The sequence below is a fragment of the Eptatretus burgeri genome, chromosome 17 (assembly GCF_056783735.1).
Source record: "Eptatretus burgeri isolate ZD-2024b chromosome 17, Ebu_testis_v1, whole genome shotgun sequence".
NCBI lineage: Eukaryota > Metazoa > Chordata > Myxini > Myxiniformes > Myxinidae > Eptatretus > Eptatretus burgeri.
In genome coordinates, this window is record NC_140977.1 from 11,698,946 (window position 1) to 11,723,376 (window position 24,431).

Here is a 24,431-nt window from a genome sequence, read left to right on the forward strand (position 1 = left end):
CACACACACACACACACACACACGTGTCTCACCATTGGTTTAATTCCTTCGAGATCAGAGGACGTGATAAGACTTCGTACCACTCATTATAAATGTCTTTCAATTCTCTTCTAAAATCATTGATCTCTTCAATAAGAGTATTCATTTGATGCACCTCATCGTGATATGTAAACTCAATTTCTTCCAACGACCTGTCAGGAAAAAAATATATCAGAATTATCATGATTTAATTAATAATCATTTGCTTCATCGTTCAAAGAGAAAACCATACACAAACTTACCAACTCTGTAGTGAGCTGTTGTCTTGATCGGAAGAAAGATCGCTCATGTCTCAGTTGTAAAAATGAAAATCCCGTCTGGCAGAAACTTTGTCTGGTGAATCACTTATAAGGCAACGACGAGGAAATTACCTAAGCATTGGGTGCGGCCACAGGAAATGACAGCTTGGAAAATAACTGAGCGATTGTATGAATCATTTACAAAACATACTTAAAATGGTTTTGATTCAAATGTTTTCAGTTCGTGTTCTGAGATAAAATATAAACACGAGACCTTGTCTCACAGAATAGTTCCTATTTTTCACAGCATGACAGTCCAAAACCACTTCCTCATTCACACAGCACGACCGTGTCAAAAAAACACTTCCTCATTTTCACGGCATGAACTGAAAACATTTGAAACAATTTACTATAATCTCAAAATGATATGTGGCTCAGGAGGTGGTCAAACAAGAGCATTAAGAGAAGTTTATCATTTCGTAATGGCACAAAAGGGGTATCTTAAAAAATATAAAGATTCAAATGTTTTGTTTTTCAATATTTTAGATGGGGATTATTGTGCAAAGAAAATTAAACTATTGAAGGAATTTGAGAATGAACAAATCTTTATAGGTTCAATGAGTGAGCTGTTCAACCTCCAGGTGTTCAATTCAATGAGGTTCAACCTCCAGGTTAAAAGGGGAGACAAATAAATATACCTTGGGATAGCCTGGTGTTGGCTAAGCCTGGTGTTGGCTTAGTGGTTAGGGTGGTGGCTTGGGATCCCAGTGTCCCGAGTTCAAGCCCCGTTGGCTGCTGAATTAACACCAGGGGGTTGACTCAGCCTGTCATCCTTCCGAGGTCGGCGAAATGAGTGCCAGTGTACTGGTCCCGGTGTATGCCCCGGTTAGAATAGGTGTACCATATCCCTGTGTGTCATAAGAGGCGACCAGGGTTGGCGTCAGGAAGGGCATCTGGCCATAAAACATTGCCTCACAAAAAGCCAAACCCCTGTACAGCAGGGAAAAACGGATAAAAAGTGGGTTTATTTTTAGGGGAAAAAAAAGGGAATCGCTGAAAATCCCCCATTCATTTACATGGGGAAAAGTGAGCCAGAACCAGTAAATCCACCCTACTCACAAAGTCCTCCATTTCCCACTTCTTCCCGTCATTTTCAGCAACTTCTTCAACACCTTGTGACTTTTATCCACGTATGAAAGTTTCCGACCTCTCCATTAATAACGATGTACAATGTCTGTGCGAATTGGAGTAAATAAAAGTTATTCGGATGATTCAAACCTTGAAGAGGATGATCCTTTGATTCCGAACCTAAATTGAGGTGTATATCGATATGTTTATGTAAATGGATGTTGTACATTCACAGGCGATTGCTCTAAAAAAAAATCTTTCTTTGGATTTGTTTTCGTAATATAAGGATAATGTAATTGATGAAGGGAATAGTGAATAAGTAGAATATGTGAGAAGTATTTAATATTTATTTATGATTTGGGGGCGGGGCGTGGAGGACCCCAACTGTTGCCGCCATTATAATTTGAAGAAGAAGAAGAGTTAAAATGGCGGAAAATGGTGGAGCTGATAAATCCGACGGCCCACTGGATCCTCATCCAAATCCTGAAGCGTTTTCAGATCCTGATGCAAGACCCTTTGAGTGGAACGCCGACCTGGAGGTTTCCTTCTTTGAACTCGTGATGTACCAGAAACCGATTGGTAAGTTTAAATTGATTTAATTTCCATCTTTCTCGTGTCCCGCATCACGCCATGTTCACGTCGTCACACGAGGAACATAAAATGACTTCAGGGGACGATTAACAATGTTAATTATTCCACAGTTTGCATCCTTAATGGTTCCCATCGTCATTTCTCAACCTCAGGACGCCGATTTACTAAGTTTTTATTTATTTATTTATTTTTGACCTGTGAGGCCACGGCTCGGAGTACGAGTAGTCCACCCCTCGCTCCCCTCACGAGCATCTTATTATTTAATTATTTATCTTGTGACCAGACACTTGTACCTTTTTATTTATTTATTTTATGACCACACACTGCCACCTTTTTATTAATTATTTATTTTATTGCCGCCCACACGAGCACCTTATTATTTAATTATTTATCTTGTGACCAGACACTTGTACCTTTTTATTTATTTATTTTATGACCACACACTGCCACCTTTTTATTAATTATTTATTTTATTGCCGCCCTCACGAGCACCTTATTATTTAATTATTTATCTTGTGACCAGACACTTGTACCTTTTTATTTATTTATTTTATGACCACACACTGCCACCTTTTTATTAATTATTTATTTTATTGCCGCCCACACGTGCACCTTATTATTTATTTATTTATCTTGTGACCACACACTGCCACCATTTTATTTATTTTATGACCACACACTGTCACCTTTTCATTAATTATTTATTTTATTTCCACCCACCGGCACCTTTTTATTTATTTATTTATCTTGTGACCACACACTGCTACCTTTTTATTTATTTATTTTATGACCACACACTGTCACCTTTTAATTAATGATTTGTTTTATTTCCACCCACCGGCACCTTTTTATTTTTTTTTTTTATCTTGTGACCACACACTGCTACCTTTTTATTTATTTATTTTATGACCACACACTGTCACCTTTTCATTAATGATTTGTTTTATTTCCACCCACCGGCACCTTTTTATTTATTTATTTTATGACCACACACTGCCACCTTTTTATTTATTTTATAACCATATTACAGATATTTATTTGCTAATGTGACAATGCAAACTAGTGTTGTAGTCGCAACCGCCTCAGTTTTTCTTTTAAGTTTCGATGAGAAAGTTCACAGTGGGGTCACTCTACCCATCAGGCTGATTTTTCCCCCCACCCACCAACCAAATTATGAGTGAGCTGGGGAGGGGGGATGGTTGCATGTCATCGGTGATCTGAGTCAAGAAAGGTGGGGGTGATGAAGGAAGGACTAAAAACTGCAGAGCTCAACATAGAAGGTTGCTGGTGTTGAGAAAAGCTACACCCCCAACAAGCTGGCCACGCCTCTCCTCTTCCTCTGTGTCGCTGCATATGGGACCAGAAGGCCCATTTACAGCCTTGGACTGCCTCCTCTCCACCGCTCTTCTGGGTTTGGCCCAAACCCTTCAGTCCTGTGTTAATGATGCAAAGTGGTTGTGTGTCTTCCTGATGAAGAGGAAGCATACCCCCCCCCCCCCTGTGGAGAGGAATCTTCGCTCATGAGTGTTACATAGATGGAGGAGATTCAAATGTTTTGGAACGTGGTGCTGTTCCAATGGTGGTACTGGTTGAATTTTTTTTTTAATCTATTGGGTGCAAAAGTGAATTGTGACGAGCTGTGGTAGTGGCTCACGTTGAGTAGGTTTTAGTGAGGAGGGCACCCTGGGCCCTGGGAGCACACTGTTCCAGAGCAGATCATGGGCCCTGAGGGGGTGATTCTGACTGGTGGGACTGGGCACCCCAGGGAGGGCCCATGCGCCAGGAAGGGCTTCCCCAGAACTTGGCTGGAGCAAGCAAGCATGGAGGTTGCCCCAAGGGCTTGGGAGTGCTGCACCAGAGAAGCAGAGGGTCACACAACCCAGCCACTTTGTTGTTTCACAGCACAAGGAGAAATTGAGGGCGAGGCCTAAGACTTGATGGAGCACCAACGCATGGAGCGGCAGTTAAATTGGTTGCATTGAATCACTGTAAAGAGTGGTTAAAATTAGAGAAAATGTGTTTTGAAAAATGTTCAGATAGTGGGAATCCTTCCCCTTTGCACCATTTTGATGTCACCGGTTGCTGGAAGGCCCTGCGGTCACCTCAAATACTTGTGCCGGGACTCGAACCCATGATGGGTCGGGTTGGCGGAGGCGGCTGAAATTCCATAACTTCAGACTCTTCAGAGTTTTGCCAAGTTTGAATTCCTGTATGCTCAACTATCAACGCATCAGGCTGTATCAAACGAAGCAGACCAGGCACTGAGGGCTAGACTATTGGACCTCGCGCTTGCGTACTGTGGAATCCTGAATGACGTCGCGGATTTTCACATGCAACGGTCTGTTCTCTTGGCAATACAAGGATTGAGGAGGAATGCTGCCATTCACGTCTGTAAACTGGATAAAGGCACCCGAGTGGTAATCGTGGATAAGATTGATTGCATCGACGAGATGATGGACATTCTGAAAAACGAAACAATTTAAATATCTGTGCAGTGTAACGGAACATGATCGCACACCTCAAGTGGAGGGTCAGATTGTCAGACTGTTACAGTTTCTCAAACGTGGACAACGATCAAAGGAGGTGCATGACAGAATTAAACCTGTTGGAGTCCAACGTCAAAGAATGTACGGCCTGCCGAAGATTCACAAGGAGAATATCCCTCTAAGACTGATCCTGTCCATGGTGCGATGGGCACAACATGAACTTACCAAGTGGTTGGGAGAGGTACTGCAACTAGTATTGGATTCACTTTCTCATTTCATGGTTAAGGATTCCTTAGCATTTGCAGAATCAAATGGAGCTAAAACTCCAACAAGTGAGGACAACATCATTGCATCCTTTGATAGTAAAAGCTTGTTCACGAATGTACCATTGACAGACGATTTGAGATATGCGCACATTTGCTGGAACAACCGATGATCTCGGAACGCGTCTTCGTGGAATTTATGAACACAGCAACAAGGGAGGTGGAATTCAGTTTTAACATGATGTATGTTCAAACGGACTGTGTTCCCATGGGTTCTCCATTAGGCCCAGCTCTTGCAAATATCTTTTGAAGGCTATCACGAAATGCAGAAACTGGTTGGCGAGGGGTCGATTTCCCCCATCGTATTCTATCGGTATGTTGATGACATTTTATGTTTTGTTTGAGTCTTGGACGGTATGTGACAATTTCCAGGCATGGCTCAACACTCTCCATCCAGCGCTGAAGTTTACCACGGAGCTGGAATCGTCAAACACATTACCGTTTTTGGATGTTTTGGTTGATAGATCCAACCTTGGTTTCACGACATCCGTCTACCGGAAGCCGACTTTCACAGGGCGGTATACTCGGCGGGACTCCTGCAGCTCCATGAGAAACAAAATTGCCTTGATCAATATCCTGGTTAACAGAGCACAAATGATTTGTTCACCTTGTAATCTTCGTGCTGAAATTGACAAAATCATGAATATACTCTGTGAGAATGGTTATCCTGAGCATATAGTGAAGAGATACGTGCAAAGTTTCTAAACACGACAAAAGATTGGTCTGGACAAATGTCCAGTCTATATCTGGATGCCCTGGAAAGGGCAATCATCACGAAGGTTTGAAGTACAAATCAAACATATTGTATCCAACACGTTTCTGGCTGTGTAACCCGAGTAATCTTTACCTCTTGCAGTTTGCTGACCTTGGTCAACAAGGATGTGCCCACCTCACAAACCAGCAATGTTATTTATGAGTTTAACTGCCGATGTGAAGCTCGGTACATGGGCCGCACAACACTAAGATTGTCTGATCAGATAAAACAACACGTCCCCTTGGCGATTCGAAGAAATATTGTGAGGGTTAGAACACTATCAGTGCGAGCATGCAGAAATATCCAGCGAACACCAGCCACTGTATCTGCCATTGCACAGCACCTGGTTGCCAACCCTATCTATGCAGATATGTTCAGGATATTGAGCCGAGGTCGGAGCTCATTCCATTTTCGTTTGTTAGAAGCAACCTTCATCCTTGGCACCAATCCAATATTATGTCGTCAAAAGGAATTTGTACGATCTCTGTGTCTCTTTCAGCATCGAAAGATCAAGGGAAGTTCGGTAACAAATGGTGAATGGACCTTCGGGGAAACCCATCCCTCCCTCTCTCCAGGATGCGGTTGCAAACGTCAATCATCGATGATCTCTGCTCCAGCCAATGGCAGCTCGAGGTGAAGATGATGAGCCGACCAATGGGCGTTCGGATTAACCGTGACATTACGGTTGAACCAATCACTGTCTACCTTATTGAGACTTCTGTATAAAGCACGCGCCTGCACTTCCTCCTTCACTTTCTGCGTTTTTTTATTTTTATTTTTTTTAATTTTTTTTTTTTTTACCCTGAAGAGTGCAGCACGAAAAGCTTCGGTCACGATTATGTCGTGTTTGTTTGTATCCATATTAATGTTCTGCAGTTCGAAACATCCGTTTACTCTTCAGAGAAGAGAAAAAAAGAAGAGGAGGCCCTCCTGGTGCATGCACCCTCACCCCAACCACATGTTTGTGAAAATTCCATCTGGATTTAGAATTGTACAAGTTGCATGCTTTAGTGAGTGAATGCATAGGATTAGTGGAGCGACACATCAGACTTGGGTTGAAGACTGTTTTCAATTTTGTTGTCCATGTGGGATTCCAGATGAAGGTGGGGAGTAATTTTGTGTGACGTGTGTGGCCATGCCCAACATTGCTCCCCTTTCTGAGCGCATGCTTGAGAGAGTCTTAGAGTATGGTGGTGGGTGATTTGGAAATGACTCCTTGTGGCATAAAAATTCTTCATAATGACTTAGTTATTTCCTTAAAGTGAATGTCTCGCTGTAATGTTAGTCATGACATTTGATGGATGTCAAAACTGATGTCGATGCATTCTGGGAAGCCAGAAGTTTACAGCTGCTGCAAGCTTACATCACTCTGCGAAGATTGCATTGTGTTGTAAAGCTTATACTGCGTTGAGGTTCATATAGAGCCACGAGGATATCGGTGTGACCAGGCCCAATCTTCGTTTCATCAACATACAAGTGCTACTCGTTAAGAAGGATTGAAGTGTTTCTCAAAGTCCCACATTGTACCGGGAACTCAACTTGGTGCTGATTGTTGTTTCATGGGGATGGGGGTTACAATGGACTCCCTGCAGCGTTACTCCTACATTACCATGTTATAATCGGTTCAAAGTCTGAATATGAGTTTCACACCATGTCAAGGAATCCTTCAAAAGATATTGACCAGCAAAGGAATATATAGAAGAACACAGACACTGGAGCAAGTCTTCCACCAGAGAACCAAAGCTTATCTGATCATGCAGCTGCACAGCAGTACTTCTTCACCTGATGGAATACCATATGTCATGTTTCAATCAAAGGAAAGTAAGGTTGACAAGCTACATGAGCAGAAACAGCTGGCAACAAAATTTCTTTAACTTCATCAAGCCTGAGGTTTTAAGGAGGCTGACACCAAATAAACAAGTTAATCCACAAGCCTCAGACAAGCAAGCATCTTCCCTGGAGAATTTACCTATCTTTATTTGAAGTCTGATAATGGAGAATCTTGTCAATCGACACCACAGCAAGGACAACACAACATTAATGGAGAAAACTAGAGGAAGCTTGCATCCAGTGCAGTATCTTGTCAAATATGCCGATGAACAATCTACTCAAAGCCATGTCAGCCCTTGATCATGTTGACGTAGCACGAGATCACACTGAACAACCTCAGCAAACTACCATCGTGGGCCCTCAATTTGGTCAAGGATGAAGATATTGATGACCATTATATGGACGTCAGAGCATTGATGACAGTTTGCCTGGACCTTACTGCAGGAGTTCAGGATTCTTTGGTCAGGAAGAAGGCGGTGTGTGGTTAGGCTGATGAGTGTTTGTATCCCCTTTTGAACCCATACGCTTTGAAAGTATTATATTATTGTGGGACTTCCTTCTGCAGTGGAGCATAACGACATTGTCTGGCGATCGTTATTTCCCATATTGCATTTTCAGAATAAGCATGAGCTAATTCAATTGTGATTTAGGATAACGCTGTTGCATGTGTTGAAAACTGCCGGCTTCCTTCCTCACGTGCACGTCGAAAACTGCTTTTGCCTCAAACCCTACTTCATGTTCTTCCCTTCGCAATCTGTCTTGTGTTCTTTTAAGTGTTTTGACAGGCCATCATGCACACATTTGGGTGGGAAAAGTCACGAGCGCCACACCGGCACAAACGAGGTGAAAATTCTGGGAGGGTTGCCCCAGCAAGGGACTGAGTCATGGGGCAATAGAAGTTGAACGGGGAGGGGTTAGTGTTGTGAGGTGGGGGCTGAAGCTGTAAATGGGTGAGATGCAAACAGTGTTGGGGGGGGGGGTCAGATTCACACACCACTTGCTGGAAAGCCTGCACGTGGACTCTGTTTTTCCATCCAACGATCATTTGCCTGTCCATAGCCTCCAGCCACTATCTCCCCCATTCCCCAGTCTGCTGCGCCCACTTCTCCCCTTGAGCCAGTTTCCAGTCCACAGGATGAGCAGTAACTGCAAGGCCAATTTGTGAGCTACCTCAAAGTGGACTGCCAAAGTCAAAGTAGCTGCCTCAAAGTGGACACTATCTGCAGTATTTCTCTCCTGTCCAATCTCACTTGTCTATCTACTGAGGTCTTGATGTTTAATGAATGAAGGAATATGCCAGTTGTTCTTTGGCTTGTGGACACATATTGGGTAGTCAGGTGTTTATCATTGTGTTGCTTCTTATCCATATTCCCACCTGTTGTTTGAACACGCATAAAATCACTTTTTGTGGGTGATTTGAGTTTCTCATTGCTCATTTCAGTTATATTGTTGTGGGGCTGGGTATCGTTGGCGAGCACTACCGCTCGGGGAAGCAGTAGAGTCGGCTCCACCGGAATTTAGGTCGTGACCCTCGGACAAGTCCGAAAGGCACTGGCCCCTTACAGGACCATGAATCGCCAATAATTCGAACGCGTGGAGTAGGGTTAATTGCCAACTTCAATACACCTAAGTCCCCACGCGGCAAAGCTTACCGGGGAATTCACACCCTAGACAGGCTTCGAGCGGAACGAGTCGTTATCGTGCTCGAACCGTGTGTAACCCGAGCGGATGGTTACCGAGGCCTGTCGGTCCAAATTAACAATTTACTGCTTCGCTATTTCTCAACACGCACCATGCTAAGCCAATGAAAGAAACAGATACGATCTGGAACATTTAACAAAAGGGTTTATTTATAATGGGAGAGGGAAAGATGAAGAGCAGAGTTGTCACGAAATAAGCAATGCAATGTCCAATGAGCAATCACTTAAACAATTTCTTCTTATCGGACTGGCGCCACACACACAATGGGGCCAGTTGTCTTTTATTGTGCCCTCCAGCTCGGGAGGGAAGAGCCTGTTCTTGCACCTGCCTGCCTCGTGCGGTAACGTTGATCTTGTTCGGTGGCGGGACTCGAACCCGCGCTGATACACCAGACACCGAGGGACCGAGGTTTCAGCCACAGACGCCAGCCAGCTCGAATAATGACGAGGTGAGGGATCACTACGACGAGACGAGAGCCAGCGACAAGATGAGACCAGTCACGAGATGACCATGCCGTCCCCTTTCTTTTTTCTCTCCCGTGGACGGGGGGGGGGGGCCATGCCTCACGTCACCGCACTCCTCATTCGCCGGGGGAAATCTGACGTCTCCCCATGATTGGTCGGGGCATCTCGATCCCCCACCCCCCGAAGCGACTCTGCTTCTCTTGGAGCTTGCTCTGCTCCCATTGGCTGAAAGGTGGCAAACGTGCTCTCACCCTTCCGATTGGCTGAAGCGTGGAGTCAGTACTTCGGTGACCGACGGAACTCCGCCCACACGCGTGTTCGACATGCCATCGTGTGGGGAATGGTCCATCGTGTTATTTTTTTGTGGATATAAATTGTAGAGCTAAGAAAAGAACTGCTCAGCGCACATACACTAAATCGCCCATTAAACATAGGACGGGACCCTACCTAGAAACTTACCGATATAACTGATCTATAGGACCTGGCTGTTGTGTGCAGTTCGCTTTCAAATTCGTAACAATATATGTCTGTTAAAGGACCGATTAGGTTTGGGAGATTAGTGCCCAGTCAAGACTGTGCCTGTGTCGGAGCAACCATTGCTCGGGGTGCGACTTTGGGAATACGGACATGTGGCACTGATTAGCATGCCGCCTGTTTGATTTAGGTGTTCATTAGAATACGGTGTCGTGACAAACGGGCTCATAATCTGGCTCGGTGCACCCAAATCGTTTCGCCAGTGCGACCACATTGTGTGGTTCGTTGGTTTCGGACCCGGCAACTGGGCTGGACCTGATGGCTACAACATTATCATATAAAACGTGCACATAATGCTAATTCGGTAACATTCTTTACTTGACTCTATCTTCATCGCAAACCTCAATTTAGTTCTTTACCCTAAGCAAACCTTTTAATTTGTCAGTAATTGGCTGATTTACCGACTCCTCAGATCAACTGTGTATTGTACTCTGTTCATGGAGTTTTCATCCCTTTCAGCTCAAAAACTCTTCAAACAGTGAGTACACAACCCTTGCCTTAGGTCCACATCATTAGATCCATAACGACACACACTCCAACACACAGATTGATTGCAATACCCTCTCCCATTTCTTTGGGAATGGACGAGACGAATAGGTTTTTATTTTATTTTGGCAATTTATCATACTCTGTCTTGAAAGTTGCGACATTGCAGCAATACCAGATTTACATCTCCCTCTTTTTACTTCGTTTTCAAATACGTCGTCACAATCCCACTCGAACGTCGCTGACAGCATCCATCCTTTCTCCTATCCATTGCTTCAGCATTCGCCTCTACCCACCCTGTACACAAACTACTTTGTGTTTTTGCTGTAATGTCGAGTGGCTCAGGGGCACCATAAAAAATGTTACCTTCAAAGTGAAATTGGATGTTATTCGTCGGATGGATGCTGATCGTGCGGTTGATGTTGGGTTTTGTTTGCCTCCAATTACGGTGCGTACCATCTATAAAAAAAAGTCGACGTTCATTGCAAGTTGTGGCTTGTTTGACCGCTTTCCGGAAGAGGTACTGAAGGCAAGACTATTCGAACTCGAAATTGTTTTCGTTTTATTCAAGTATATCTGGTAATTTTTATTTTATATTAATTATTTCTATAACTACTGTTACCGAAGGTGGATGGAGGTTATGTTTTCGCCATTATTTGACTGTGAGCACGATATCTCAAACAGGTATGTATTTGGACGAAATTTGGTGGACAGGTTGCTGTGTGACGAGAACAGATTGATTCAATTTCGGTGGAGATCTGGATCTGAGAATTTTTGAAGAGATTCTTCACCAATGAGAGTTTGATTTGTCACAAAGTATGATGCAGCCTTCGAAAGGGTTTCCAGTTACTGATGAGATTGAACCACATGGTGAAATGGAGAAAAAGTATCTGTTTTGTCAACAAAGCTTCACAATTCCGGTGGAGCACAAGATCTTCGAAAAAGGCGAGGTTTAAAAGCGACAAAAAATGGTCATGGCATCCCTGGAAGGTAATCCCAATTTTGGGCATGGCTTTTGAGAATAGTTATATCATCATACATCCTTGAATAGTTTAATACGTGTATCCCTCCTCTCTATCATCTAACTTCATCTGTATCTTGTTTGGCGTACGATTATATTTATTTGTAAAATTATTCCATTCCGTGCACGTTGAGAAACTGACCTTGGATTTCGGAAAAGGTGTGTTCATGCTGTTGGTATGTGGAAGTTTTTTTGGAGGTCTCATTCAGTTATGAAAAAAAAACCATTAATAATCTCACATCATGTTTGAAAGGGCAGATTATACCACAGGCAAGTTTGTTTATTTGTCAAACATTGCTACCTTTTTATGCCTCTGCTGATGAAGTTGCCAGAGGCATTATGTTTGCATTCATTGACTGCTTTATCCGATCAGTATGAAAAATGTTGAGGTCATCTCGGGCTAAACTGTATTTGAGAGCAAAGTTGAGGCCATCGGTCACATGGTTTGGCAGCCATGTTGTTTTTCACATTAAAACCTTCAAAAATCCTCGTCTTCAAAAATCCTCGTCTCCAAAACAGCTGAACAGATCGAGGTGAAACGTTACAGATGTGATTGCCTCTCCATTATGAACAAAATTTCTCTACCTCTGATGTCATCGGTCACATGGTTTGTCAACCACATTGGATTTACCCGAAAACCTTTAAAAATCATCTCCTCCGGAATGGCTTGACAGATCGAGGAGAAACTTCTCCCATATATTCCTCAAGCCTTGGGGATACCAGGCTGTTCACACAAACACACATGCACACACAAACATTTAAGGCCATTTATCCCTGTAAGAACAAAGGTTAGTCTTGTGGGTCCCATGATGATCTTCTATCATGGTTTCCTTTTTTTGAGGCAATATTGTTGTGGCCCGGGGTCTGGCGGAGAACCACCACTAGGTGGGGGAAACTATGTCGATTCCCACCAGACTCCGTGACGCGGCGGGTCGCTTAACCGACCGTGGACGCCAATACCTCAGCCGCGTGGCGTAGGGTGCTCCTGTCTGGAATCAAGTGACCTAATTAACCACGTGGTTTCGACTACCGGGGAACCACGCCCTCGGTACGCCTTGCCCGAACCGGATCACTCTACCAACTACCGACTACCTTTCCGGATCGGATGCAGTCGAGCGGCACTGCCAAGGACGTACCGGCGAGAAGGAACGGATAATCGGGAATAAAGACCTGGCTAAACTCAGATTCGAACCATGCTGGACCCATGGAGGAAAAGACAAAGACGAGCTGGGAACATTTCTACATGTACTTATTTACAATAAATGGGGAAAAGCATGTGGCACAACAAAAAGGTTTATTCGGTATGTAATGCAGGGGAAAGATGAGAGAGGTGTTGGGTGCAACAATTATACAAGCAAATTACAAAAGCGGACACAGTGCCGACTTGATGCGAGATTAATAAAAGCAACAACAATTAAGATCTTATTCAGGCTTATCTAACGGACAGGCACCACACACTCAGGGAAAATAAACCCAGTGGAAGGCAAAGGACTTTTGCAGCCAGGGAGGGATGGAGTTGAGGTCACAGTTTTGGTACCTGAGCGTGTTTTGGGGGGAGGGATGATCCGTGGTGCGGCACCCGACAAAAGTGGTGTGGTTCGGTCTACCGCCGCACGCGTGGTAATCGTGTCTGGCGGAGTCCAAAGAGGCGAGAGATGAGCAGAGTAGGCAGGACCATATAAGAGGCTTGGGCGAGGACCAGTACAGTAGGCGGGCCGTCGAGACGAAGGCAGAGCCAGCCAGCAGGAACACTTTCACAACAATTATCTTTGTCCTCCCAACTTCTTCACAATTACAACGACCAACTTGGAGGTCCGTGCTTTTTCAGACTCGAGCTCGGGGAGGAGCCATGGCGAAGCCGACGTCATTGTCCGATCTGAGCATCCAGATTGGCCCGGGCCTTCATGTGATCCGCCTTTCTGGGGGGGGTTTCGGCCAGACACTGGTAATGCCCGCCCACTCTCTGCGTGTCAGTTTGGGAAGGTGGATGCCAATGCGGAACCCATAGCGAACGTTGGGATTTTGCCTCAGAAAAACGAGTCTCTGGGATACAGTGGGTAGTCGGTGGTACGCTGTGGCCAGCGTAACGAGGGGAGCAAGCGAGACAGATTTACCTCAGTAGAAGAGTGGGAAGTGGAATGGAGGGGATAAAATAAAAGGGAAAAAAATGATTTAATAACCTAACTAAAGCCCATCGCAGTGTACCCCCGTGTCTTCCCACTACCCAAGGAAGGGATCTAACGACACGTATATTAATGGAATAACTGACTCAGGACAACTATGTTGTATGCATACGGTTCCGAGAATTGTAACAATATTTTATTTTTATATATATATATATATTTTTTTTTAATGGCTGGATGCCAACCCTTATGTCGCCTCTGACGACACGCAGGGATACGGTGCACCTATTCTAAAACGGGGCATACACCGGGAGGATGCCAGGATGTTCACTAATAATTAATTAATAGGTCACATGGTCTGGCCACTGTATTGGATTGAACAAAAGTCTTTAAAAATAATTAATTATCTTTAACTGCTTCATCAATCGACGTGAATTGTCACAATTATCTAGTCATGGGGGATATACGTTTTAAATTTCAACCTGATGGTCTGGTCTGGCAGATTTATTTCATATTTTGATCTGGGTTCAGGGATTTTAATCAAACTTGGCACAAGTATGTATCATGATGGAATAATGTGGGTGGAGGCATATCTGGTGATGTGATGTCCAAGAGTGCCCATTTAGTTTACTTATTTAAAAAAAATCCGTTGCATGTAAAAATGGCTTTTCAGATGCTCGATGCACAGACACATTCTCTGCCTTTTACACCCTAAGCCTTGAAATGTTCTCTGTTTGACTCTCGTACTTGCTCGTCTCTATCCCGATTCACGAGTCCAAATCAAAGTCCTGCCTCTGCTATGGGGATTTCAACTTGAATCAGGTTAACCTCTGTTGCACTCACAAATCCCAACTGAAATACCAACCTTTCTTCCAAATGTGAAATCCCTCATGTGCAGCTTCTCCTCTTAAATGTCTGTTTGGACCTCAGTGCAATTTTAAAAGTTGTAACCAGTGTAATAAATAAAGGAATTTAGGCCATGTTACACGATATTAATTAAATTGACGAAGACTATGTAATTATCTGTAGATACAGTATGAATGAGTTCCATTGGAAACTGAAATGCACCAATGACTACATGATTAATATTGTTACGAATCTGGAAGCCATGAGCACTCAACATACAGGTCCTATAGCTCAGTTATTTTGATAAGTAAATGTGGATAGATGGCTCCCCTTTCCCTTATTTAATGTACATGTGCTGCGAAGTTATTTTGATAGTCAAGGTTTTCTTTTATTTTTACAACAACGCCAGCATCACCCTCACCTTCACATCGCTCTGGCCGACGCCATGGTGGGCGGAGTTCAAGGAGGAGCCTCACGGCGGCCCTCGACCAATCAGCCTGCTACGGGTGAGGTGGCTGCCGCTCAGCCAATCAGACCCCGCAACGGTGAGAAAGGCGGTCTGCGTGACGTCACCACGTCCCTGGGCGTCTGCGTGATGTCACCCTTGCCGCCCGTTATGGCCAATGACAGGGCGACGAGCACATTTTGCGTGCCAAAACCATCCAGCGAGGAGGGAGGAGGCGGCTCCTCCCCCCTGGACTAGGGTGAATAAGGTGGCGGCGCGATCGGACGAGGAGAGATCCTTCCTCCACAAGAACCGCAAGTCGATTGCGTGCCGTCTATCTGTTGGTGAACGAGAGAGCTTTTGAGATGGTTGATGACCATAGAGATAGAGTAGGCAAGGTTGTGGTCAATCTGATGGGCAGGTTGAACGAGTGTGGAGTTATCAGCCCTCGCTTTGACGTTCAACAAAGACTCGGAGAAGTGGCAGAGAAACCTCCTCCCTTCTCGACAGTTTGGGATACAGAGAGGAGAGGTTTGGTTGCCGGGACAAGCACAGAAGGGAGGTATGGATTCTATCATCTCATCTCGACACTGGCCTGGTTCGCCCGTGTCAGCTTAACCACACGAGGTGGACAGCTGTGTGTGTGTGTGTGTGTGTGTGTGTGTGTGTGTGTGTGTGTGTGTGTGTGTGTGTGTGTGTGTGTGTGTGTGTGTGTGTGTGTGTGTGTGTATGTGTGTGTGTGTGTGTGTGTGTGTGTGTGTGCGCGCCCGTCTCAGTAGGAATTGTTTAAGTGCTTGTGTGTAAATTTGCATTATCCTATAGTCGGATAACTCTGCTTCTTGCGTGCTCCCCCTTTCCCCCATTATAAATAAATACATTTGTTGAATGTATCAGTTCGTTGCTGTGTTTCTTCCATTGGCTTAGCATGGCGCGTGTTGGTGAATAAAAAGGCTGTTGCCGCTGTAAATGTACATTTGGACTGACGGGACTTCGGCAACCATCCGCTCGGGTTGCGCACGGGTCGGGCACGCGAACAGCTCGACTCGTACGAGTTCCGTCGAGTGTGAATACTCAGTAACTCGCCATGTGGATCTCTTGGTATTTTGAAGATTGGCAAATAACCCTGTACCACGTGGTGGAATTATTGCCAATTCACGGTTCGGTAAGAGACCCGTACCCTCGGAGTTTTCCGAAAGGTACAATCTCTATTCTGGGTGTTCGATAGAGATGACCCAACTGCTCCACCTCGCGGTCGTGCTCGCAGTCGAAACATGGCTCCGCAACAATGCAACTTTGACATATTCTGATTCAACTTGAGTACAAGTATGTGGCTCTTTGTGTCTGAGAGGACATTGGAGCAGCTGGTTCTCATTTGGGGTAACAGTTGGAATGCATGGAATGCTTTATATACTCTTATCTGTGCTGGGAACATGGAGGGGTGGGTTGCCGTTTGTACTTTATTACTGTTGAAACACTTTTTTTTTCAACAACCTCTATCTTCCTTGGACCTTGAGTAATTGTTTGTACTTTTTTCTCATTGGCTGAACTCTGCTTGACTCCAGAACTTGTCTGCCTGGACCACCTGGTACTTTACCACTGATTGAATTTTGTTTCACCCTTTTCTTTTCCCATTGGTTGAACTCTGTTTCACTCAAGTTTTTTTTTATCTGACTTGAGGCCTTGAGCAAGCTACTCCTCCCAAACTAAGAGACTGACCACAACTGTTTCTTACCTTCTCTTGTTTGTTCAACCATCTCGCTCTGTCCCCCACTTGTCCTCGTTTAAGTGTAGAAGTACTTGGTCATGGGCACTGTGTTGGAGAGGTTCATTGATTGTATTCTGTTTATTTCTCTCCATGCGTATGTATTAAAGATTCTCTTTTGTTACGCTGAACCTGAGTGAATATCAATATTTCTTCCATATGGTGAACCATATTTTGGGCATATTGAGCTGATGTGGAGTTTAACTTTAATTGGCTAATTTTCCCATTTCCCCCATTTTTAACCTCCGCCATCTTCGAAGATGGATGGAGGTTACTGTTTTCACGTCTTTCTGTTTGTTTGTTTGTTTTCTTGTTTGTTTGTTTGTTTGTTTGTTTCTGAACAGTATTACGAAAAACTCCTCGACGGATTTCAACGAAACTTGGTGGGGGGGGTTAGGTATGGTCCAAGGATCATGCCATTAAATTTTGGACTTGGTCCCCCCCCCAAAAAAATAGAGAATTTTTTTTATTTTTTTTGCATTTCTACATGTTTTAAGTGATTTCCAACCCCCCCCAAAAAAATTGTTACCCCCCACCCCCAAAAAAAGATTTTTTTTGCATTTCTACATGTTTTAAGTGATTTCCAACACCCCCTCAAATTTTTTTTTTACCCCCCCCCCCCAAAATTTTTTTTTTGCATTTCTACATGTTTTAAGTGATTTCCAACCCCCCCCAAAAAAATTGTTACCCCCCCCCAAAAAATTTAGAGACTTTTTTTGCATTTCTACAGAGTGATTTCCAACCCCCCCCGAAGAAATTGTTTTAGAAATTTTTTTATTTGTTTTGCATTTCTACATATTTTAAGTGATTTCCAACCCCCCCAAAAAATTTTTAGAAATTTTTTTATTTTTTTGCATTTTTACATTTTTTTAGTGATTTCCAACCCCCAAAAAATTGTTACCCCCCCAAATATTTTTTTTTTTTGCATGTCTATGTTTTAAGTGACTTCCAACCCCCCAATAAAATTGTTACCCCGCCCAAAAAAAGGGGGAATTTTTTTTTTTGCATTTCCACATGTTTTAAGTGATTTCCTACCCCCCAAAAAGAAATTGTTAGAGGTTTTTTTTGCATTTCTACGTTTTAAGTGATTTCCAACCCCCCCCCCCCCACCAAAAAAAAAAATTGTTAGAGAAAAGAACTATAACTGTCAGCACTGTTGACATCATATTTAATGAATAAGATAAAAGGTTCACTTGAGTGACCCAGCAGTATTGGCGGCGGAGGTTTTGCACTCTCCCGAGTGCTCCCCCCTCTAGTTCTTTCCTTCATTCATAGATAAGTCTGTTTGGAGTACAAGACAAAGCGAAATAAACTCGTGGATTACTTTGTGGGGATAAATTAGGAATGCAAATTGTTTTCCAACATGTTTGTTTTCATGTATGGATAGGTACAGTATTTAAAACGAGCTGCAGAATCATTATCGGCACTGGCTCCGAGCACATTTCATTTTGTCACAGTTCACTACTCTTTAGGCCTAAGTCACATTTGCTCTACGGCGGCCGTACGCCCTCTGAATTGACAGAAACGTGCGGCGGCCGCAGAGTTTCTGCGGTGGCCTCAGGGTGGCCCAACGCCGTTTGGCTATCTTTTACAGGCCGTAGGGGTCGCCGTGGAATTATAATGCGGAGTTGTAACTTTTTTCATTTCTACGTTCGCCGGAGCAATTCAACAAGCTGAAAAAAAAAATGAGCCCACTCGTTACTATCCGTCTGGCCGCACGTTCGCCTTAGGGCCCCCCCCCCCCCGCGGTCCCCTTGCGGGCACCTTGAGGCTACCTTGCGTCTGCCTTAAATTATATGGCCGCCGCAGGGCCCCCTAAAGGTCACCGTGCGACATCAAATCAAAGACCGTACGGCAACCCCACGTTTTCGGTCTCCACAATTTCTAAATTCACTGTGCGGCTCCCCGGGAGAAAAAAAAAAAAGTGACTGCTACATTGTGTGACCGTGGAAATACTGCGGCCGCCGTATAATTGCTAGTGGCCGTAGATTTTGGAGACCCCACGGCTGCCGTGGCAAATGTGACTTCGGCCTAAATAAATGTGATCACATGACGCACTCAGTATTTTATTTGTCCACCGAGCCTTGCAGCAGCGATTGGCCTTCTTGGTTTTCCAAACACAAGATTCATCTTCGTACAAATGTTCGGATCGCACCATCTCGTGGCACCTCGGTAACCCCTTATCCGCTCCGAATTTGCTGAGCACTGTATCGCTCCGGGCTTCCCTCCCCTTCTCTTTCCAAGCCCACAAATTATTCAAGCAGTCCGTCCGAGATACGGAGGCCTGATCTCCCTCCCCGTAACCCCTTCCACACCCTCGCCTCACCCGTCCCGACAAGCAATCTCGGCGCAACATTTTTGTGAGTACCTCTGTGACTGACTGTTCATTTAGTTGACCATTTGTGTATTTAATTAGTTCTTTATTTTGATTTGTTTAACGTTTCTCAAAGATGTAGTTAAGTGAGGTTAGTTATGTTCGGGTTACGAAAAATATGCCGTGGCAACGCATCCCCCCCATTTTCACACAACGTCTGTGGGAATCTCCAGTTTGCTTAATGTTGCACTATCTCGGAACACATCCATGACATTATGTGGAAACTTACTGTGGTGTGTTTTAAATTAACATTTATAAAATGTTCCCACAGGCGTGAACCGACATTTTCAAATGATCAGCATCCGTGACAAATTCAGCAAGAATATTGGGAGGCAAGTTCCTTCCCAGGTGTTGTGGGATCATCTGAACACTTACTATGACATTGAGGCACTGGTAAGTTGTTCTCACTTTGTTACATAAGGAAACATTTCAAAATGAAACGATATTTATTTGTCTCCTGTGTACATCATAATAATTGAGATTGAATATTATCCACTGCATTACGTTGTGCCAAAGATAAATATTTGCTTTTTTAAAAATTCATTTTGTCTGGATCTGAAGGCCTTTGGCTTGAAGTTGAGGACTTCCACCCTTTCCATGTAATCTTTTAACTTATTTTAACCTTTTAACATATCCCTAGACATATCGCGTGCTTTTGACACGGTCTGGCACCCGTGTCACCAAACTCTGCTCTGTCACCAAATATCAAAACGCCCTGCTCACCAACCTCTCTTCCTATGGTATCCAAGGCCATCTCCACTCGTGGCTGGCAGACTTCCTCTCCTGTCGCAGCCAACGTGTGGCCCTAAATGGAGTTCTCTTATCCCCTCTTCCTGTCCAGGCTGGAGTTCCTCAAGGTGGCGTTCTGTGCCCTGTTCTTTTTCTGGATTTCATCAATGATCTATCTGACTGGAAAATCCTCTTTATCTCTGTGCTGATGACCACCCTGTGCCGTACCATCTGTCATCCCTCAGACTGGCAAGCAACAGCTTCTTCGCTCTCTGCAGATCTGCATAAATAACAAACTGGTTCAACACATGGAACATGTCTCTCAACCCTGACAAAATATCACACTCACTCTGTCTTTCCGAAAGGACCATTTGGAAACCCCCCCACCCCATCTACTTTTGTAACAATCCTCTTGAAGTCCTTTCATTCAAACTTCTGGGTCTCACTATCTGTCATGATCTTTCCTGGGAAAGCCACATTTCCAACCTGGCCTCCAAAGCCAGTCGCCAACTGGGAATCCACCGTCGTGCAAAGTCCTTCAGGACTGACCACATACGACTAACACACCTCACCTCCTGACCACATACAAAGCTTTTATCCGCAGCCTGATGAAGGACTGCTCTCCCCTCTGGGCTGGTGCTCCTGCTTCTCACCTTTCTCGGCTTCACGCTGTGGGAACAAAGGCATTTAGGATCATTGGTATCTCCCGCGGTGAGGCTGAGTCTGGGTCTCTCACTGTCTCACCGTAGGCAGGTCAGTGGTCTTTGTCTTCTCCTGTCGCCTCTCTGGTCTCACCCCCGCTCTGTCTGCGATGTTCCCCCCCCCTCATATTTCCACAGGGTGCTCAAGGACCGCCAGCAACCCCCTTCTGGTAAAACTACCAAAATCATGAATCTATGCTCGCCTTCACACTTTTATTCTTCTCTATTTTTCCCCCCACCTTTGGAATATACCCACACATTCTCTTCAATCCCACTCTTCCCCCCAGGTCTTCAAAACAGCTGTTCACAACCACCTCTTATCTTCCCCATCTAAAGCCATGATCTTTCCTACCCCCGCTAATCCACCCCAAACCCACTTCCTTCAAATTCCCTGTCTTCCTTCCCGAAAAATTCCCTGTCGTGTAAGGTCTTAAAAGTCCCTGTGATGTCTATCTTGTTTCTTCCATGGTCCCCGCCCCATCCCTCTCCCTTCCGGAAATCTCATAAAGTCTCTGTTCCCCACTGCTTTTGTCCTTCCCCTCTCCCACCCCTCGTCTCCTGCCCTCCCCCCCCTTGTGTGATGCCTCTCATAGGAGTCTCGACAATGTATACAAAAAAAAATTGACACCACAGTCTGTACAAATAATATACCGTTGCATTTTGGTTGTCACAATCAAAGATGAGACTTGTTTTATCCTCTGAAATTGAGGATCCTGAAAGAGCATGGCAACAGATGACCATGCACTGACAACGTGGTAATGAACAGGAAAAGTGTTGATTGGATCCTCACGTGGCCCCGATGAGGATGCACGAAGACGAGCATGATTGTGTGCAATGCGTAAATGCATTACATCAACAAGCTAACTCTAACCAACAACCGTGAAAGAAGACTCTTCCTGAAGAGGTATCCTCGGCTCTTGAAGACTGCCTTTCAGAGCAGAGAAAATGGCATCTGCTCAGGAAAGAACTTTTTATCTGTCTTCTTTTTATTGCTTTGCATTCATTTTTAGCTCACCTGGAATATCGTTCCGGGGAGTTTATGGGATCGTTCGTCCATCCGTCTGTCCATAAATACTTGCAACTTCTTTTCTGAAACTACACAAACAATTTCGATGAAACTTTACCACAACCTTCATAACCCATGGTGTACCAAAGTTTGTTCTTGGCATTAAAATAAAATCCGCAGGTATTTATTTTCTTCTCCATTACATGTTTTGTGGGTCATCCACACCTACCAGGTGAGCATCCAGGGGTATTGCTCCAACTTTTTTTTCTTTGTCTTGTAATTCTGCAATTGCATGCAACTTAGCCGAAAGGCTACCTCAGTGTAGTTTAAAATAATGAATAAAAGGACACTCGGTGGAGCACGTACCTCCACCAGGCTCTTTAGTTTACGTTTTGTACCCCACTGATAGGCTGGTTCGGAATTCGGACCTGAACTAAAATTTCATGAGCTTGTTCTTGTCAACTAACCAACTCGTCCACCAAGTTTCGTCCGAATCCGTTGACTGTCGTGGCCAAAAATATTAGCACCCTTGCACTTTTTTCAAATAATGCACCATTTCTTCCATAAAATTGTTGAAATCTTTTGGTATCCACATGTGTGTATTTGGTTTGCAGTGGAACAAAACCAAAAAAGGCTGAAAAAAAATTGACTAAATAGTAAATTCCACATAGAAATCCTAAAATGGCCCGGACAATATTATTGGCACCTTTCAGAAGTTGCTTGAAATTATTAGATTTCAAGCAGGTGATTCTCCTTTTACTTTGAAATTGAACTCACCTGTGGTGAGTTGCAGGTGCCTGCAATATAAAAATCACTCATCCAACCAGTTTGAATAGAGAAAAGGAGGCATTCTGCTGTTTTGTGTCACTGTGTGTACCACAATGAGCATGGAGAAAAGAACGAAAACCAGAGAATTGTCTGAGGAGGTCAGACATAAGATTATAGCCAAGCATGCACAATCTCAATGCCACAAGTCTATCTCCAGAGACCTTGTTGTTCCTGTGTCCACCGTACGCAATGTTATCAGGAAGTTTAAGGCCCATGGCACCGTTGCCATCCTCCCTGGATGTGGCCACTACAGAGAACTTGATCGAAGATTGCAGTGAAGGATTGTTCGAATGGTGGAGAAAGCACCTCGATCAACTGCCAAACATATTAAAGCTGACCTTCAGACACAAGTTACGACAGTTTAAACTCGCACCATCTGTCGCCAACTCCAGGAAAGGGGGTTCTATGGAATGAGACCCAGGAGGACCCCACTGCTGAGAGGGAGACATAAGAAAGCCTGACTGGAGTTTGCCAAAACACACCTGAACTAGCAAAAATCCTTCTGGGAGAATGTCCTGTGGACAGATGAGACCAAATTAGAGCTTTTTGGTGAAGCACATAATCTCCATGTTTGCAGAAAACAAAATGAAATCGTCAAAGAAAAGAACATTTTTCCCTGCAAGCAGTTGGGAGAATGCACCCTTCAGATTTGGGAGAACTGGAACAGTTTGTGCAAGAGGAGTGGGTCAAACTGCCAGTAAAGTGGTGTCGGAAGCTCATTCATGGCTATAGGAAGAGCTTGACTGCAGTTATTTTGTCGAAAGGCTGTGCTTCCAAATATTAAGTCGAGGGTGTCAATAATTTTGTTAATGCCATTTCTTTTTATTTTCTGATTTAAAGGATACATCAAGTTCTGAATCAAAAACAAAGGTTCTGTAATATTAACAGTGAAATAAAGAATTGTGGAGAGAAAATACTTTTGTCAATTTCAACTTATTTTTAGAAAACATTGAGTTTATTTGAAAAAAGTGCAAGGGTGCCAATATTTTTGGCCACAACTGTATAACTTTTTGAAATGTCGAATATATATATATATATATATATATATATATATATATATATATGTATATATATGTATGTATATATATGTATATATATGTATATATATGTATGTATATATATGTATATATATATATATATATATATATATATATATATATATATATGTATATATATGTATGTATATATATGTATATATATGTATATATATGTATGTATATATATGTATATATATGTATGTATATGTGTGTGTGTGTACATACATACAATTGCCCGATCACTCAATGGTGAAGAATCACAAAAAATTATTGGATCTTCACCAAAATCGAATCAATTCTTCCTTGTTGCACACCCAACCTGCCCACCAAGTTTCGTCTGAATCCGTTCACAACTTTTTGAGAAATTTTGTTCACAAAGAGATAGGGGTGAAACATTACCTCCATCCACCTTCAGTAGCGGAGGTAATAAAACAGACGGACACTTCTCAAATTGTATTATGAGAACAGCCATAAGGGGGAATGGGAGTAAGAGAGACTGGTTATTTCCTGAATAAATATCGAGCACAAGAATGGCTTTCTATGGAAACTGACCGAGGGCATGTGTTGAAGCATGTTCAAGAGATAGATGAAAGTCTTTTTCCATCATTCTGTAATGTGTCCAACTCCCACCATCCCGCCTCTCTCATACTCTAAATCGCCCTGTTGGTAATCTGTCTGAATGTTCTCTGAAGTATTTATGAGCGGCTGCTTTGCATGTGGCAAATATCCCCCACAAATGGGAAGAACATGAGAAGAGGGTTGCATACACAGTGTGGAACAGCATGTCAGTGGCTGTACCTGGACACAAGGCATCTTGCAAGACTTGAAGGTTCTGGAAATTGGGGCACATGAGGCTGCACCCTCCTCGTCCTTCGTGGCTGACAGGATCGAGAGGGCAGGACGATGCTCGTGGATGGAGTTTGTTTTCCACAAACGCTCGACACCAACTGCTCAAACTTTTTTCTTCACCCTCACATGCTTTTC

General features: G+C 43.8%; 1 protein-coding gene across 1 annotated transcript in view; it reads left to right on the forward strand.

Annotated features, from left to right (window-relative positions):
• Window positions 1–1,787: 1,787 nt before the first annotated feature.
• Window positions 1,788–24,431, forward strand: part of LOC147009321 (uncharacterized) — a 54,548-nt gene continuing 31,904 nt past the window's right edge. The window contains exons 1-2 of the mRNA XM_085862136.1: window positions 1,788–1,985; window positions 19,418–19,539. Of these exons, the coding sequence (XP_085718262.1) occupies window positions 1,832–1,985; window positions 19,418–19,539 (276 nt within the window). The 5' untranslated portion in view covers window positions 1,788–1,831. The remainder of the gene's footprint in view (window positions 1,986–19,417; window positions 19,540–24,431) is intronic.